Here is an 18,360-nt window from a genome sequence, read left to right on the forward strand (position 1 = left end):
TTCCATTGCAATATTAAAGGGTATAAATTTACCATGGTTTGCATTAGTTAAACGTCCACGCCCACACACTCAGGTGACGGAGACATAGCATATAGATTATGTAGGATGGGAGTGTATATAAGTTTTTGTCGTTTGACAACAGAAGATTTTGTTGTTGTGATGTCATAAGTTTAGTCATCTGATAATAACGTAACCTTAAATTATTGGTGATCCCGTGTCGGTGTCACATAATTTTTTTTTGATGAAAATTTTATGGCAAATAAGCCTCATTTGTGGGAAAAGTCTACTTTTTTTCTGCTTAGTTTGAAGCGAAAACCCTTCAGGAGCCTAGGATGTTGTGTATGCTCCTCGCTGTTATCAGCAGACATTACTTGTTCCGACCGATAGCAGATGGTCGGTCTGAGCAGTGCGTTACATCATATGAAGATTTCAAAAATTGAATCGATTTCTGGATTGCCTTAAAATATGAAGTCTTCTTTCAACGTGGTATCCGAATGCGAAAACATGGGAAAATATTAGCGGCTAGTGATGGATACTTCGTTACAATAAATTCCTAATATTTGATAGAAAAATATAAGATAGAGACCTGTCTCTACTTCTAATGGAGAGCGATTAATTTTTAAAAAATTAGATGTATTCGTCTTAACATTGAATAAGAGCTAAACATGATGCGAGGGTGAAAGTGAAGAGTTTATTATGAAGCCCGTTCTTCTAAACAAAGTCATTCAAATAAAGCAATTTTCGTCGGTAAACTTGCCATATAATGAGTGTACATTGCGTTTACTGGATTAGCTCGGCCTTAGCCGAGACAATTATAGGCCTGTAATTGATTGCACACAAATGCATGCTCGAAATGCCCCTTTAAAGTGTTATTTCTTGTTAGTTCTCTGTTGATGACGAGAGAGATTGGTGAGAGCTATTATGAAACCGTGAAACGATGTATAGATTCGAATAGTGTCGCATGATTTTTCGAATTGTAGAAAATAAATCTAAATGTATGTGTAATATATATAGATCCAGAAATGATCGGATAAAATAATAAAAAAAACAGCGCAAAAGATTCATTGTACGCTTTTCGCTTTTTGTCGCAATGATAAATCATTTCCCGCGTGCTGTTTGTTGTTGAATGTGAACAACATTTGTTGTCCTTTTATAAAATTGTTACGTTTTTTCAACAAAAATTATTTGCTAAGCCATTTTATTAGTTTGGGAAACGGCGGTGATTTTCTATATTTGGGAAATTGAGTTTACGTAAGTTTTTGGCGCCCAATCAATCGCATCATCATGCTTCGCTATTTATTCTCTATAGCTATCATCGTATTATTACTCGCATGACCGTTCAATTAACTATATTGTCAATGACAAATGAATCAATGAATCAATGAATGAATGAATGAACGAACGAACGAACGAGCAAACGAACGAACCAACGAACCGACGAACAAACGAACGAACGAATGAACGAACGAACGAACGAACGAACAAACGAGCGAACACATTTGTCTTTTTCTTATCAAAAGTGTGCGCGCAAGTATATATACCATATACGTTATTACATATATTAAGTATATATGTATATGTATTTTTATTTTTTTTTTTTTTTGTATATATGTAAATATGTACACAAATGGAACGACATATGTTGAAATTCATTGAAGAGAAATTTTTGTAATCTTACTATTTTGAAAAGAAACAATATACACAACACGTGTGCGTGTAAAAGATAGACGCGGGCGACAAGACAATTTTCGAAAGCTAAAAAGCAATACCAACGCGTAAAGTAGAATGTGTTTGTAAAACTAAATAATACTGCAGGGCGGTGTTCGTGACGCTCATCAACGCTAAATAATTTAAAAAATGATTGTTCGTTCGCGTGCAATAACTGACTCGCAAATACCCTAAGCATGATGCTCAACTGTAATGTCTAAAAATTGCATTTTGAATTGACGACGAATTAACGATATATTTAACATTACCTTTAAGGTAACATATTTACTGTTCAAGTGATTGCAAAAATTAACGAAATGTCTTTCTGCAAAACATCTTAGGGCTTTTCGCCCCTTCATCTATGATTCCTCAGCGCCATTGTTTATGAGTGGGTGTCAATTTGTTACGATTGATTACTTTTTTTTTGTCCCAAGGAGTAAACATTCATGTGGATGTGGAATGTACAAGGAAAATTTTGCACTTTTCTCTTAAGCATTTTTCAAGCGAATCTTTGCTGCATCACTACCCTCGCTTCTCGATCTTAGTTGTGTCCTAATGAGGAGACCACAGAGACCATACAAAGTATTTATATTCCTCATGAGCATCAAATTCTAAATGGATTTAAGCATGTCCGTCTGTCCGTCTGCATGTGTTGTGTGTTGTAAACATTTCTTGGCCGCAACAACGAAGGTATCGCAGGTTGGCATTGAAAATGGTTCAAATCGTTCAAACGGCACGCCTACAGTGCTATGTTAAGTGAGGATATCTCTGTTTTTGGAAAAAGAATAAAAAATTATTATTGCGATTGTTCATTACTCATAAACTATGGCAGATAAATATACGAAACCTTGAATGTATACTTTATGGGCGATGCTGTAGTACAAAAATGGGAAAAGGCCAGTTTCAAATGCGGAGTGCACCCAAGCGGGTTAGTCTACGCAACTGCATAGTATCTATGGTAGGCATTCTCCTGTTCGCAAAAACGAAGATATCGCCTACAAACTTATAAAAGAACGCCTACAACGCCCGAACGTCTCAACCTTGCGCTCCTTGTTTTGCACTCATTACTCATAAAGTACAACATATATAACATAAAAATTGCACTTTTTATTCCGAGAATAGAAAAAATCAATTGTGCGCCCATTCAATGTTATGGAGTATGCAAATGTAGTTTTTTTACTTTCATTCTTTTCTTTGAAGATAACGGCGTCGAGTATAAAGGATTCGGTCATGTCCGAATATAATTTTCTTACTTGCTCATTCTGCTTACGGAAACTTTTTACGCCTTTGACATTTGCATTGACACGAAAGCAAAAGCAACGATATTATCGATAAACGCCCATCTTTTCTCTCGGAACTAAACTCGCGATTACCTAAGCCATAGATATTGCGAGAAGCCTTTGTTAGCCTTTGTTCAGCCTGAGCAGTAGATATCGTTGCCAAAAGCTGACATTTTCTACATCAGGAATGGATGTTGAACACTAACTTTCATTCTCAGAGGATTTTTAAATGATTTTCGTGAGACGTGGAGAAAATAACGCAAAAATTTTACGAAAAAAGCAGGAATTGTTTTTTTAAGCGGCATCAAGGCACAAGGCTTGGCAGCTACTTGGAATCTCGCCAAACCTTTTGGAATCTGATCTAGAAAATACACATGCGTACATTTTTAAATATTTTATTTGCACATGCATTTGATTTACACATACAAAACTTTTCAAAACGAACAACCGTTATCCATCGTAGTCTGACAATATGCCACGAATTTTCTCGTGGTAAACTGATTCAAAATTGTTTTCATGCAGTTCAAGTGAACTTATTCGATACAGTCATTAAAACAAACAACACAAAGTTACAGAGAGCGTAGTCTCCAACTATCTCATTAGCAAACAACCAACTCAGCTACCTAACGTGACACGCAATCCGTTTCAGGTAAATCCGAACTGGTAATTCTTGTCCGTTCAACAATTAAATTATATGATATGTAACGCATTTGTACGTGTGTAATGTCATGAGATACGAAGAAACTAAATGGCCGATTAAAACCTACTGCCAACCTACTAAACCTAATTTATTTTTATTGATAACTTTTATTGATAAAGGCAATCGCATAAAAAAAGTTCGCACAACAACAAATGTGGGCACTGTAGCATGTTGGTTGAAAGGTACACAGAGGTTTTATATCAGACCCTTCCTACTTTGCCCGCTCCTTAGTAAGGTATTAATCTAAGTTACCTTTATGAGGGAAGAAGTAAGTAACTGACTGCGATATGGCTATCAAGTAAAAGAGCTTAGAGCGTAGAATACGAAAAGCATAGTGGTATATAACTTTCTTACTTGATACTCATCAAATATGAATGGGGGCAACATTCACGTTGTCAAGACGTTTGCAAGAAGATCTTGGAGGAACGTTCACATTTCGCATAAACTAAATACATTGTTGATCAGCATTGAATTATGAATCGGTTTAACCAAGTTCATTTGTCTGTCCGCATATCGTGCTCGCAAAAATGAAGCTACCGGTCACGAATACGGCACGAGCATTGAAAATGATCCAAAGGGTCAAAGCATACTTTCAGAGGACAGCGTAAAGTAAGAAAAGCGCCATCCACTTCTTTTAAAAGCGATAGAAAATAAGTAACCGCAACTTCGTGATTCCAAGACGAAATAGTCATCGATCCATTCTTGTACATCTTCAATTTTGCGAAGCTATTGCTCCTCCAAATATCACTGCATTTATCTCAACCAGTGCTAAGCGGAGAAAGGAGGCAAGTGTGAGAAAAATAGTTCCCAATCGGGGAACATGAGAAATTCTCAACATAAGTTGACAGCTATCTGCGGAGTTGCTTTTGCGGGAGACAAACGGACGTATGTAAATTTCATCGTTTTCAGCACAAAAATTTCTTCCACGAAATCTTGCAAATCGCTTTCTAGTTGTGTCGTAGCTTATTGCATATCCTTAATAACGGAAAGGAACGTAAATGACACCCGTTTCTTTTCACTTTGATATGGCACTAAACGATAGCTTGTAAACCACTGAAACTTATGCCTTGCCAGCATCAATCCAATTTCGAGTTGGCTGCACCCAAGATTCCGGGAAAAATCCACGCGTCATTCGTAGCCTTATGAAGTGACCAATTACATCGGAAAGAATTTGCTAACACATTTAATCTTGTATGAGTAAATAAGATATACATACACATATCTATACAGCTATGTATAGCCCCAGCGAAAAGTACAATTGAACAAACTAACTTTTATTGCATATTCGAGTTTTGGATTGGAAAAATGAAAGTCTGCTGCTTACGTTCTAAATTGCCGCATGCAAAGTATTTATTGAATCTTCTGTTAGATGTTTAAACGGTGTATAATCCAGGTACGTTGCTTGTGCCGGCCCAAAAATCTGCATAAGTATATAGTCGATTGTACCTGAGAATTGCGGCTACCCTGCGTTTGTTCGCCGACTAAAATCTAAATGTCGTAGAGTTCAGTCGGATCGTAGCTATAGTGAGGGCCGTTTGGCCCACGGTATCGATTGTGCACACAATCACTAGGCTGCGGCCGCTTCCCTATCTTTTTCATTTTCGTAACTTCTTAGCGGCCGTCGCCGTATTACATGAAGCCTTTTGATTAAACACTAGAAAATATCCCAAATGCGGTAATAAGGCTTGAAATCTGCACTTGGAATGCGCCAAATAGTTTGAGAATGTAGCCCTATTAAATTTACATCAGTGCAATATTATCCATTTATGATAGCGTTTATTGTCTTATTTGAGTGTCATGCGAACTAGTTCCATGTCACCAAAAAGCGGACGTTAGCGTCGCCGATTTGATACAAGTGCCTACCAAAAAAAAAAAAAAAAAAAAAAATGCTTATTGACAATACAGAATGAAAATGAAGCGATTAACATACTGGCGACGCAGCCATAATTGACATAAAACCGAAAACCGTTGATATCTAGAAGTGATCCAAGGATGATCATATCTGTTTTGCTTGTCTTTGCCTTTAATTACGATTATCATAAAATTGTCGAAATCTTCAAACCGAGGCTTGTCGAGATGCTTGAAAAATGTTTAAATATCGATCTATCGAATTGAATGGGGGAGGGATTAGAAAAAATGAAAATGTATTCCTTATAGCCTAAGGCCTGTCTGTACAAAAAGCAATAACATTTTCTCGTTACTTTGATTTGTACTCGAATAGGGAATAGCGAATAAGTAAGCGGGCGTCTAAAGCTAAATCCAGTTAATTTGATTTATCCTCAATTCTCAATTTAGTTCAAGAACATATATATATATACATATACTTGCATAAATGCATGCATGCGTTCATACGCATACATTTGCTATGTGAACATTGTTTATGAAATCTCCAATGCATATTTCTATGTTTTACAACCATTAGACCATCTGCACTTAATTGCAGTATAACGATGAAGTTGTTTAAGAAGAAGATTGGCTTTAGTGTTGCTTGAGGCTCTGGTTATTACGACAGCACAATCACAACGGAAGCTATTCTTCCTGCCGCATATAAATATGTACATTTATATGCACATGCATATGCACATGCATAAGCACAAGTACAAGCATAAGCATAAGCATAAGCATAAGCATAAGCACAAGCACATGTACAAGCAGAAAGCGTATATATAAAACGCACTAACTAGACAGCTTATTCATTCATTAATGGTAGAAAAAGCTACACTGACAACAACAACAACAACAACAACGGCAACGACGACAGCAAACTTTTGCTTAAATTAACTTCATTCATAAACATGTAATACACACTCGTTCCCATTCACTAACATTTTGAGTGAATGAAATATTTCGTAAAACGAGGGAAAAAAGTAGAATGCGAAAAAAACTAACAAAATTACACACATATAACAACACATGCAGACAGACAGATGTACAGACAAAAAATAAAAATTGAAACGAGTTTACGCTAAGACTTGGGTCCGGGATCTTCTCTTGTTTTATATGCGACTGAATTGATGATGTATATTTATATATAACATATGTACATATTATATATATATATATATATATATATATATATATGCAGGTGTATGTAGGATTAGCTATTTTGTTGTCGAAAAATTCCTTTCGTTTCCTCAAATACGAAATTACTTCTACCGTTTCTTCATTCAAACTAAACTGATAATGTGTGTCGGCGATGGCCACCTTTTGTTCTATTGTGAATAATTCCCTTACGCTTAAGGTACGCGTAAGGTAAATAAAGCGAGTTAATTTCGTGTTTTTGAAGCGCGTCGCTTTTGCAGCTCAAGCTTACTTACAATAATGCCGTGTTATGACTGCCAATGAGAACAAACCGCTTATTGTTGTTTTAATCATTTAAAATACTTCCGTTTTTCTTCTTTTTTTCTTTTTTTGGGTTCAATGTTTCAATATTTGGCGAAAAATTTAATTATTAGCGCACAACGGATTTTTCATCTACAAGTATTGCACATTTCCTAGCAATAAAATTAATAATCGATCGAAAATTAATTTCGATCTCATTCCGAGAGTGCTTTGCTACGCTTTTGAGGTCATATACTTTATGGTTAAAGCAGAATTATCTTCGTAAGATTTTCTTTAATTTGCTTTTTACTGTCGGCCTGGAAATTTCCAATGCTTGTTTCGGTCACTTAAGAAAGTGAGCGATATACCCTCGTTATACGGATAACGAATCAACGAACAAACACCCCTTCGATAGCGACAGCAATATAATCGGGAACGAATGATTTTTATTGTATATACAAAATCGCGTTCGCTACGGCTGCGGATTATCTTGTTTTTTTTTTTTTTTACCCCCCAAGTCCATATCAAATTGACATAATCCGTACTTGATGGAAAGGCCTGAAGTGTTGAGTGCGATTTATTTTACTTTCTTAGCAAGCTAAGTCGACACATAGGTATAGCTATAAGAAAAGTGTTTAGTAGAATAGACTGTACCTTGGCAAAGTGAAGAAAAGGTAAGAGATAGGGAAGCGGACGAAGCGTAATGAGTTTACGTACGATCAGTAAGTCTTATGCCGAACAAAGTCAACTCTACCGCGTTGAGATGTGAAACCGCGAACACAAACTTGGTAGTCGCGAAGAAACCACGTAATAATGATGTAAAAAATAAATTATATAGAAAACATTTTTTTGCTTGGAGGGTGCGTTATTAATAAATTCAGATCATTAGGATAAGTGGTGGATGCAAGATACCTAATATACCTAATATGGAAATTTTACCAAGTGTTTAGACTGATCGGAATCCTTGCGCACTGTTCCCTTACCGGCGCGCTTATAATTGGCGCTAACCTATTTAAAGTTCTCCTAATCGAATATAAAGATGCATCTAAAAATTTCGACAGTTTACGAACGTTGAAAGAAATGAATTTGCCAAAAGTGTATTAAGTGAAATGGTTTCATTAACATAACCTCAAAGCAAGCAGAAAAACAATGCTTTATGGATCTTCCGATTGTTTAGTTTAAGATTTTGTATATAAAATGAACCGTGTATCTTTATTCGATTTGCGTATTGCGTACAGCTTTTGTGAGAATTGTATTGCTTTGTGTGTATGTGTATGTGTATGTATGTTTCATATAATATGTACAAATTTTCTTAAATATTATTTTCGTTTTGTAAAGAAAATTTTGAAAATATTTTAAAACTTTAATATTAGGTGTTTGCAAAAATTTTAATCAGCGAAAATTTTGCGCGCAAGAATGTTACAGAAATATGAAATATTAGTGTGCATAACGATTGCATTCGTTGAATTTGACCTTCCTCTAGCGTACGCCAACGCTAATCAGTCAGCACTTAAAATTCTTCTTCTTCCAATTTCATTACTTTTGTTGTTTTGCTTGAAGAGATCTGCTGCCGAGGCCCGCCAAACACGTTCCCAATTGTTGGTTTTGTGTTGAACGGTTTAATAGCGGCGTACATAAATAAACTGAAAATGCCATTTTTTGGCCGCTTGTTGCAAGTATTATCCAGAATATACTGTTGCAACTCCAATTGAAAGTTCAGGCACATTCAGCATACCCAACAGACATGGCGCCTCCTGATGGCCGCTTGTACAGCTCGGCGCAGCATAGCTTGGCTGGCATGCAGGTCCGCAAAGTTGAAGAAGTGCGAAAATGATTCGATGATTGGCGATCGCTGGCGATCAAATATAACCAATATAAGTTCTTTCGACATGATATCGCCATGTTGTCAAAAATATTGTAAAATGTAGTAGAAAATGATGGAAACTATTTCGATTGCATGCAGCATTGCAGCAATTTTCCACAACAAATGCCTGTTTCAGATGAGCAAGTGATCAAAATTTTTGCAAACACCTAGTAAAATACAAATCAGATCACAATTTCTCATCGAGTCCTTAAAGATCTTCTAAATCCGACATTTTACGAAAGTGTATATAAAACGATGTCTATTATTTTATTCACTTTTCAGTATTCGTCTATACGTATTGGTCCCGTTGTTAAGCGTGATGTAATGAAGGCGTCGACAATGTTAGAGCATGAGCCACAGTAAGTAAACATTTGCCTCTAAAATGTGAAATAAAATTTGTAAACAAAACTCGACGACTTGAATGTCGTGCAACCAGCATAAGATACGAGTCAAATTTACGATAAAATTTTGATTTTATCCGTTCGTCATTTCGCAATCATTGCTCTTCTTTTTTTTTTTGCCGCTTACAAACATGAAAATTAAGACAGCATTGGATTTTACGTTAGACATTTTCCGAGTCTCTTCGGAAAAATTTGCTAGAAAATCTTCCAACTTAAGAGGGAAAAAGCACGACATACTTACTGCAGATGATTGAAACGTTCCGCGCTTTCGTCTGTTTAGTATAGATTAAAACAATTGCGAACATTGCGGCAGCTTATTATTCCCTTACGCGAAGACTTATATTTTGAGATTTTTTCAAGAATTATTAAATAAAAGATCAGATAATAATTGTTCCTGTTTTTACGTCAGAAAGGAGTTTATTTATATTAACAGCGAGTTGTCTTTTATTCAGGAAGGCTCGCGAACCGAAATGAAACTGCCATGCATACGCTGTAGCATTAAAGGCAATTGCAATGCGATTATATATCCAATATTGCTGTTGTTGCCATTGTTGTTGTTTATGAATAAATTAATAGCCATCATCATTAACATGATCAAATTTTATACAGCATGATAGCCGGCTTCCCTGTTCATAGCAACGATACCCTATTGCTAAGTATGGATAAAACGTACATATATATAATTAAATATGAATATAGATGTAGACACATGCTGCGTGTATATACAAACATATATTTTAAATATAAATATATACATTTACTTATGTATATATATATTAATATGTCTTTTGTGTGTGTGTGTTATAGATAATGGTCAGCTTCCTCTGCATGTTCGGTAAAGGAGAAATTTCGTGGCGTTTTTTTTTCCGAAATTCATGAACATTTTCTTATCGCCCCAATGTGATCTTATTTAACGAAATACGTAACTTTTGTCATATTTTTTTTTTTCTTTCCAAGGCTGTTAAGGCTATCACTCTAAAACTTCTGGGAGCGAAGAACTGAAACAAATATTAAAATATGTTTACACCGGTAACAGAGTTCTGCAGAGAGAGAGAGAGAGAAACAAAAACGTAGTCGGACGACGCAAAAACCGAGGTAGAATCGAGACCTCGTTAAACTCTCTACACTTTTTCTGACTTTTTCTGCATTGTTGTGGTGACATACGAGGCCGTCCATCCATCCATCCATCAAATAAGGCAAAATGAAGTTTGCCACCATTTGGTCTGTGTGATCCACTTTTTGTTATACGTTACAAAACTCTTCGAAAATACTTCTAACTGTGTAATTGCGTTTCCGCAACCATCCACAGATGTAAATGCGATCCAATAAATTCTCTATTCCGTGTGGTACTCAAATTGTGAATTAGTTTTGGTAGCGCGCTTTTAATAATGAAAATTTGCAGAGAAGGGTAACGTGCGAACCATTCCCGTGTTATATATAAGCAATTTTATCATACGACTGCGAAGCGTTATTGTCTTGACTACAGTGAAATTGTACAATATAATCAGAATTTTCGGAATTTTCATTTTTAAAAGCGTTTTCCTTTCTTTTTTTTTTTTTTTAACGGTCAATGGAATTTTCATTTCTCATGTATGCATGTATATGTATACATCAACTACAGCTTGATAGGAGAATAGTGAGCGTCAAAGTTATTCAACTCTAAATCAATTCAACGCCACGAAGTTTTCCATTACCAAATAACTGGCCACACTTATATTATATGTATTATATATATATATATATGTATATATGTATATATGTATATGATATGATATGAAAATGATTTGTTGTTTTAGTGAATATTTTATCATTCCTTTTGTAATATCTGTACGTGTGCATCTGAAACGTGATAGGAAGTACACGAGCGCAATACGAAGCACTCTTGGATATGAAACGGTCCCAGTATGTCCGTTGAAAATTGCAAGTTATACGATTCTTGAAAAAGTCCGTCATTAATCGCGCGTGCGGTACGAATTTATTTAGTAGGATCATTACAATGTCATCTATTTACCACCTGTTCGCCATTAAATGATCCGCTAATACAATTTCATTGTGTTTAATGACTGCGTCCTTTAATTTACAGCCACAAAGCTTGTCATCAAATTCGTGTATTCAACCACATCACCTCAATTCGTAAATATGTTATCCGATGGTACTCATTGAAGGTGAGCGGTTCTTCTAGATATAGCTATTTACCGTCTAAATCGATACCAGTTAGCTTACATTAAGAAGTCTAGATAAAGCTATTTATTCATATATTAACTGAAATTTGCTAAAAGTCGAATTTGAAATTCTTATTTTATGTTTTATTTGCGTTTCTCTGTCCTTGTAACTAAAAATGACTACAAATTTATAAATAACATACACTTCAACCTGAGAATAAACACAAACATCTATTAAGTGATTTATTAAAAATATCGCCAAAAAATGCACTTTTCTTTTAAAATACATATTAAATTATTTATATAAAAAATCTAAAAACGTTTGAGTAAGTGAAAGAAACAAAATCCTATACATTAAGAATATTTTCAAAAGTATGAAGGGCCTTTGGACATACAAATAGCACTGATAATAATAAATTAATATAAGTTATAATAATAATAGTTAAAATGAAATTTATACCCATTACCGCGCGATTACGGATATATTCGTTTCGTCAAAACGTTTGTAGCATTCAGGAGGAAGCTCCAGAGAACCTACAAATTGTATACACGCGCATTATTCATTAGCCTAAAAGCATTAGCATTAGCATTAGCATTAAGCATGTCCGTCTGGCCGTCTGCATAATATCTGTATCGTGTATCGAGTTTAAATTTGCACGCACGTTAATACCGAAAATGGTATTGGTTGAAGGACATCCCTACAGTACTGCCGAGCAAACCGAGAGCACATTTGCTTTTCAGAAGGAATAAAAAATTGGATTTTTGTTCCATTATTCGCAAACTACAGCAGATAAATCTACAAAAACCTGAACATCTATGGCATGGGGGATGCTGTAGTACATGCACGAACTGGAAAAAATTGACCACGCCTACCCAATATTATCGGATTTCAAAATTACAATTTTTTTGCAATATCTTTACAACGCACGCGCAAGCTTCAAAAACCCATAATAATATCTAGGAATTCTTGGAATTGGAAATGTACCTATGGATGTCCGTATGTCCGTTTGCCTAATCGCGTGGTAGATATGGTCAACATTTTCTCGTGCGCAAAAATGAAGAGCCAACTGGTCAAAGGACAACCGCACTTCTATGCAATGAAAACTATGAACGCTTGCTTCTCGTATATTTTGTTTTTTACTCATAAAATTCACTTTTCTTCCTTTATTCTAAAAATATCAAAAATCACCCGCGCCCGCCCAATATTATCGGATATGAAAATTTAATTCTTTCCTTTTTTTTTTTAGCCTTCTTTGAAAATGACGGCGATGGGTATAAAAGATTCGGTTCCGACCGAATTAATTCTCTTGCTTGTTTATTTTTCTCTCTTTATCATTCAATATATCGTGCATTATTCTGGATTATCTATTTCCGCTTAACGTCTGCGAGCGGAGCTTTTAGTGAGCGTTTCGCATGTTTACTTCAGTGTAGAAAAATAAACTCCGATAAAACCTCTCTAAAGTTGATTATTATTTTTAAATGTATTTTGGACACTCTACTCTCTACTGCTTGACGTGATTCCACATATATATTCATTGATATGAAAAGATCAACTTTATATCGGCCATTCTAAAACTTTATTGTTTTCTTATAAAAGGGCGAAAGCAATCACTTAGAATTCTTGTCGTTCGACAATCTCTCAGTCGTGATCCGATTGAATCTTGAAATCAGCCGATTTCGCTCTCTACCATTTCCAGACAACCTGTTGTATACAAAAAAAAAAAAAAAGAAGAAAAGTTCCCTAGTATGTGGCCAGCAGTGCAATGTAGTTTGGATTGTGTGCACAAACGTTACGGCATCCTGTTCAATTCTATTAATTTTCTTCCCTAACATCGTTCCTCTAAAGGTGCACTTTGCTGGTGAATGACAAACACTTGTGGATATTCCAATGTGGGCCAAAAAACTGGTTCCCCATCTACCTGACACGCTCACAGCGAAAACCTTATTAAAATCTGTCGCGATTTCGCCAATGGACTTAAATGGCTCTCGCTCGCTGTTGACCAGCACACCAGATTCCAGCAGTCTTCATATCGGCTTGAATGCTCCATTTTTTTTTAAATTTTAAGTAGATAACATTCTATGCTATCAATTTACTGCCATATCGTAAAGGTCCAGTTTTCTGGACCGCTCTAATATATTCCTTTCAGTCGTCTCAATTCCTCCCCGTTACCTTTCTTTTGGTGGAATGCAATAAGTTTCTCTGGCCGCTTTGGCTTTTAACAGAAGAACGTAAATAATTTAACATAAAAAAAAAAAAATAAAATAATAATAATAAAAAATAATTAAAAGTGAAGAGCATCTTATTTAAAATAGAAATTGTTTCGGCACTTTTTTGCACCTATTTTTTTTTTTTTTTTTTTTAATAAATCCGAAGCACATTCTTTAGCCATCATGAATCGGGAAGACGAGAAAAAAGACAAAATGATACGGGGACATGCTCAAGTAGACGACTATGTTCCTTATTGTAGAGCTAAACAATGTTGTGAACTGAGAATAAAATCTTTTAATTACTTAGGCTAAAAAAAAAAAAAAAAAAATATTTTTTGTTATATGTTTTCGCTTAAATTTGTGCTATTTATGTGTCAATGGCTGTATGTATGTTCTTTCTCGAAGGAACGATTTAATGCGAGAATAGGTCAAATGATTGCTTCAATTTATTTTCAATTTATTTGTTCTCTATTGTGTAGATTCGCAACTATTTTGGCATTTGACGTTAAGGTTGAGAGGGAAGCGCAAGAAATGGCCGATTCGTTGGGGGTGAAGATTTTTCAAGCCGATATCATTTATCATCTCTTTGATAAATTTATGGCGTATCGTGAAGAACTTAAACTAAAGAAACGTGAAGAATTTCGTTCCATTGCGGTGTTCCCCTGTAAGCTCACGGTAAGCCGATTAACAATTCACTATTATTTATTTATTTTTAAATTTAAAAAAAAAAAAACAAAGCATCAACAACATCTATTGAATTTTACTTTAAAGAAGTCAGCCAGTCTGAATGAAAGAGTTGCAAATGAGAGAAAACCAAATGCGAAAATTATATTCGATTGTAACCGAATTCTCTATATATGTACCCATCACCGTCATCCTATTTTTGTCGAATACTTTTGTGGAAACATATATCGTGTATCTGTTTATGAGTTTATCAGCAAAAGTGTTCATTGTTTTTCTTATATGCACGTGTGGGCGCGATAGATGTGTTCTTTGCAAAGTTTGACTCATTTTCAAATTCTCTTGCAAGCTTGTAAGCGATACCTTGACTTGTGTCGACGAGAGAATGCTTACCGGACAGATGACCAGATGAACAGACGGACACGCGGACACGCGGTATTTGAGATTAGTCAAGAATTTATCTATTTGATGGGATCTTTGAAGCCTGCTCATTATAACATTGGGTAGGGATGCTCAATTTTTACTATTTTCGCACAAATACTACAACATCGCCTATAGAATATACGTTTCAATTGCAATGTCGATAGCTTCAGTTTTGCGGCAAGGAAAATATTTTAAACAGACATTACACACCCGGGCAGATGGATAGATGCACAGGCTTAAATCAATTCAGAATTTGATGCCGGACATAAACATATACACTTTGTAGGTTCTATGAAGCAACATGAATATATTACTCATTCTACGCCGATGGGTATGAAAATTTATCATACATATCTCGGAATATGTATAGTATGTATATGTTGGCTCGGGACATTTTTATAAATAAAATACCCTGCAAAAATTTCTAAAATTTACATCTTTATGAATAACACACATGCAAAATTCACATCATAACATTTTATGCTTCATGTGCATTCGTCCGATTAAAAGGAAAGAACGATTTTTTTTTTTTTTTTTTTTTGAGGAAAAGTCCTAAAGGCAAAAGAGATCTGTATTGAAGTTGTAAATATGACGAGACGATTGCTCATTCGCAAACTATAGTTGGTAAGGGAGCGTTGCAACTCAAATCGACATTTGAAAAAGGAATGGACTTCGAGGGAGGGGGATTTGCGCTATGAATCTGTAACATTCATTACGTTTTCATCAAAACCGACTTTCAAAATAATTTTTCATATCAATAGTAATTTAATAAATCCAATATTTATTCACTTTATTAATGGAACGCATTAGAGATTAATACGCGGCTTGCAAACATACGTATCGGCATTTGCTCACATAAACGGCTTCGCGTAAAGAGAACTAACAATTAATATTTACACTATAGCGTTGACGATAAGTGACTTCCAAATGTCTAATCAAAATGTCTAATCAAAAGTGTTTGTAATAATAAGATCGATAAAGATAAGCGGACAAGGGGTGAATAGGTGATAAGTGTTTTTTTTTTGGAAGTCCACATTATCGGTTGCGAAAGATGAAGAACCACGTTTGTCTTTTAATCGCTCGAGTTTTTATTTTAAAATTCGTTGAGATAAAAATCGAACGAATCGAATTTTTCCTCATTAAATCGGTAACTAAGGGGCATAAAGGTATAGCCGATTAGGAGCTATTGCCCGTCTGATTTCCGTATTGCATTAAACAGACTTTTATATTCACCTTATATTTACGAAATTTTTGAAAGTCTTTATTAATTGAATGGATTTGGTTTCTCTGCAGTAAGATCAGTTATTAGAGGGTAATGATGTGTTTTGGTAGTTTTGGGAGCTGTCTCTGTCTCTTGAATATGAACATAAATATTATCGAGTGAGGAGCAGTCAAACGACGGCAAGTATATTCGTCGTAAGCGTATCAGTAAATTTCTTAGCTGTAAACAATTTTATGGCAACAGAATACCAGCCCGTTGTATAACGTTAAGTATCTATTCCTTCGATTCGCTGGTATGCCTTGCTCTCGCTTACAATTGTAACGAATATTTAAAATAAAAAGTATTATCATAACTAAGAATTTATTACATTCTATTTGCAGGTACTGCCACTGTACATATTCAACTCTCGCGATCCAATTGTAATGGGCGTTATGGTTGAGAACGGCATTGTTAAAGTTGGTACACCCTTATGCGTTCCCACCAAAGATGTAAGTAAAGCAACGTGCATTTAAATTGAAAAATTGAAAAATCGAAAAATTGAAAAATGTCTAAAATGATTTTAAGAAACAAATCTTGCGTTTCTGTTATTTTTTTGTCGACGCTCCTATTTCTAACAAAAAAAATAGTGAGCCGCACTGGACATATTTGTTCGATTTGCATATAACACGACATCACGTGTTATAATATATTGATTTAGTCGGGTAGCGTACATCTATCGGTCTGTTGTTAGAAAACTTTGAGTTAGGCTACGACCGTACGGCGGAATACCTTTTCGTGGCAGCGAAGCGGCCAGAGTAAATGTGGTCGTAATTGGCTAATTAAATTTAAGTTAGCTAACCCTTAAATGGATGGATGGATGACTTTGCAAAATGTTTCTAACCAAGTAATCGATGAACGTGTGTTGAGGATTACTGCGGGGTTTTCAATGTACGGGCGAAGAAGCTTTTTGCTCTGGACTTGCAATGCGCTTATTTTCAAACCGAACCGATTAATTGGACATTTTGTACAATGCGTCAGCTTGCTGCACATTTTGTTGTGTCATTTATGTGTGTGTGTTGCAAAAATAAACCACTGACTGCCTCTTAACCGATTTAAACCGATCCAGATTGAAAAACGTGATCCTTATGGAGTCTTTGATGTGGATTTTTTGATGCGACAAATTCAAGGACAAAATTAGTATTACATTTATCTTTCGACAACGAGTATAACAAATTGTTGGCTTTTATGTACTATGTATAGCGTTCGCTCTTACGCCAAGTGGTCAGTGTACTAAAGTTGATCAAATTATCTCAGAAATTGCTGTCTGTAGGTTCAAGATACGAATACAAGGCCGACGAACAAACACAGAAGCTTCGATCGATTCACATATTATTTGACGTGTCTAAGTTTCTCAGATTTATATACCAAGCACAGAAGAATACGGACGCATCCCGTCTATCCGTTTATCCGTCTGGCTGTGCTGGTTAGCTTTACGGGATGTGTGAATGGTCCAAAGGCAAGCGCAGCTCTGGTAGCGTGCAGTACGATAACACCAAAAGCTGTGTAGTCTGGTATAAATCGAAAAGACGACAAGTCATGATATGGTGATTGTCCATGGAGGGCAGCTTGCCCAAAGTAGAATTGCTTTTGGTATGACGATGCACTTCCTATCCTGCTGGCTACGGCCGTTCGGGAAGTATTGCGGTGCCCAAAGATCTGTGGGGCTTAGCAAGAAGCGAGAAAATGTCTCAAATTCATTTTCAATTTTGTTACCTCAGGAGTGATAGGTCCCGCTTATCAACGAAGATTATTCTACTCCTTGGAGTCGTTCGATTATCGCTTATCATCGCTCATTACTTATATCCTCAAACGGAAAGAATGATAAAAATGTCCACATGTTTTTTACGGGTGATGGTGTAGTATGACTATACAAATGGCGAGACCCATCGGTTATCGTTTTCTTACGTGTTCCGTTAATTTCTGCATAGTCTATCGCATAAATATTAGGACGTTCTTCGGTGTTTCATAGAGATATTCGAATTTTCGTCATTTTCTTTCGAATTTCTGCTTTGTTGCAGACCGAATAACAAAATTAGTCGCATCTCGTGGTTAGTAGGTTTAGAAATATGAAGAGAAAAACTAACACGTGCAGAAATAGACGACAATTCATGGCGGAACGTTTATGGACAATAGAAGCTATTTTTATGCACAGACACTTTTTTATTTATCTACCATTTAACCATTGATTATTGATTCAGGTGTCCCAATCGTAGCCCTGTGTTGTTATATGTTTACTTTTATGATATGTATTGCGTTCTCCTTTAGTTTAAATTAATCGCATTTAAATGAATTAATGATGTTGAGAAGAACTCTTGTATGAGTGTGTGTGTGTGTGTGTGTGTGTGTGTGTGT

At 35.6% G+C, this 18,360-nt stretch overlaps 1 protein-coding gene across 1 annotated transcript in view; it reads left to right on the forward strand.

The window, feature by feature from the left end:
• Positions 1–18,360, forward strand: part of LOC119632575 (eukaryotic translation initiation factor 5B) — a 48,205-nt gene that overhangs the window by 13,032 nt on the left and 16,813 nt on the right. The window contains exons 5-7 of the mRNA XM_038025545.1: positions 9,155–9,231; positions 14,123–14,318; positions 16,350–16,457. Coding sequence (XP_037881473.1) covers positions 9,155–9,231; positions 14,123–14,318; positions 16,350–16,457 — 381 coding nt within the window. The remainder of the gene's footprint in view (positions 1–9,154; positions 9,232–14,122; positions 14,319–16,349; positions 16,458–18,360) is intronic.

Source organism: Glossina fuscipes, unplaced genomic scaffold (genome assembly GCF_014805625.2).
Source record: "Glossina fuscipes isolate IAEA_lab_2018 unplaced genomic scaffold, Yale_Gfus_2 1, whole genome shotgun sequence".
Lineage (NCBI taxonomy): Eukaryota > Metazoa > Arthropoda > Insecta > Diptera > Glossinidae > Glossina > Glossina fuscipes.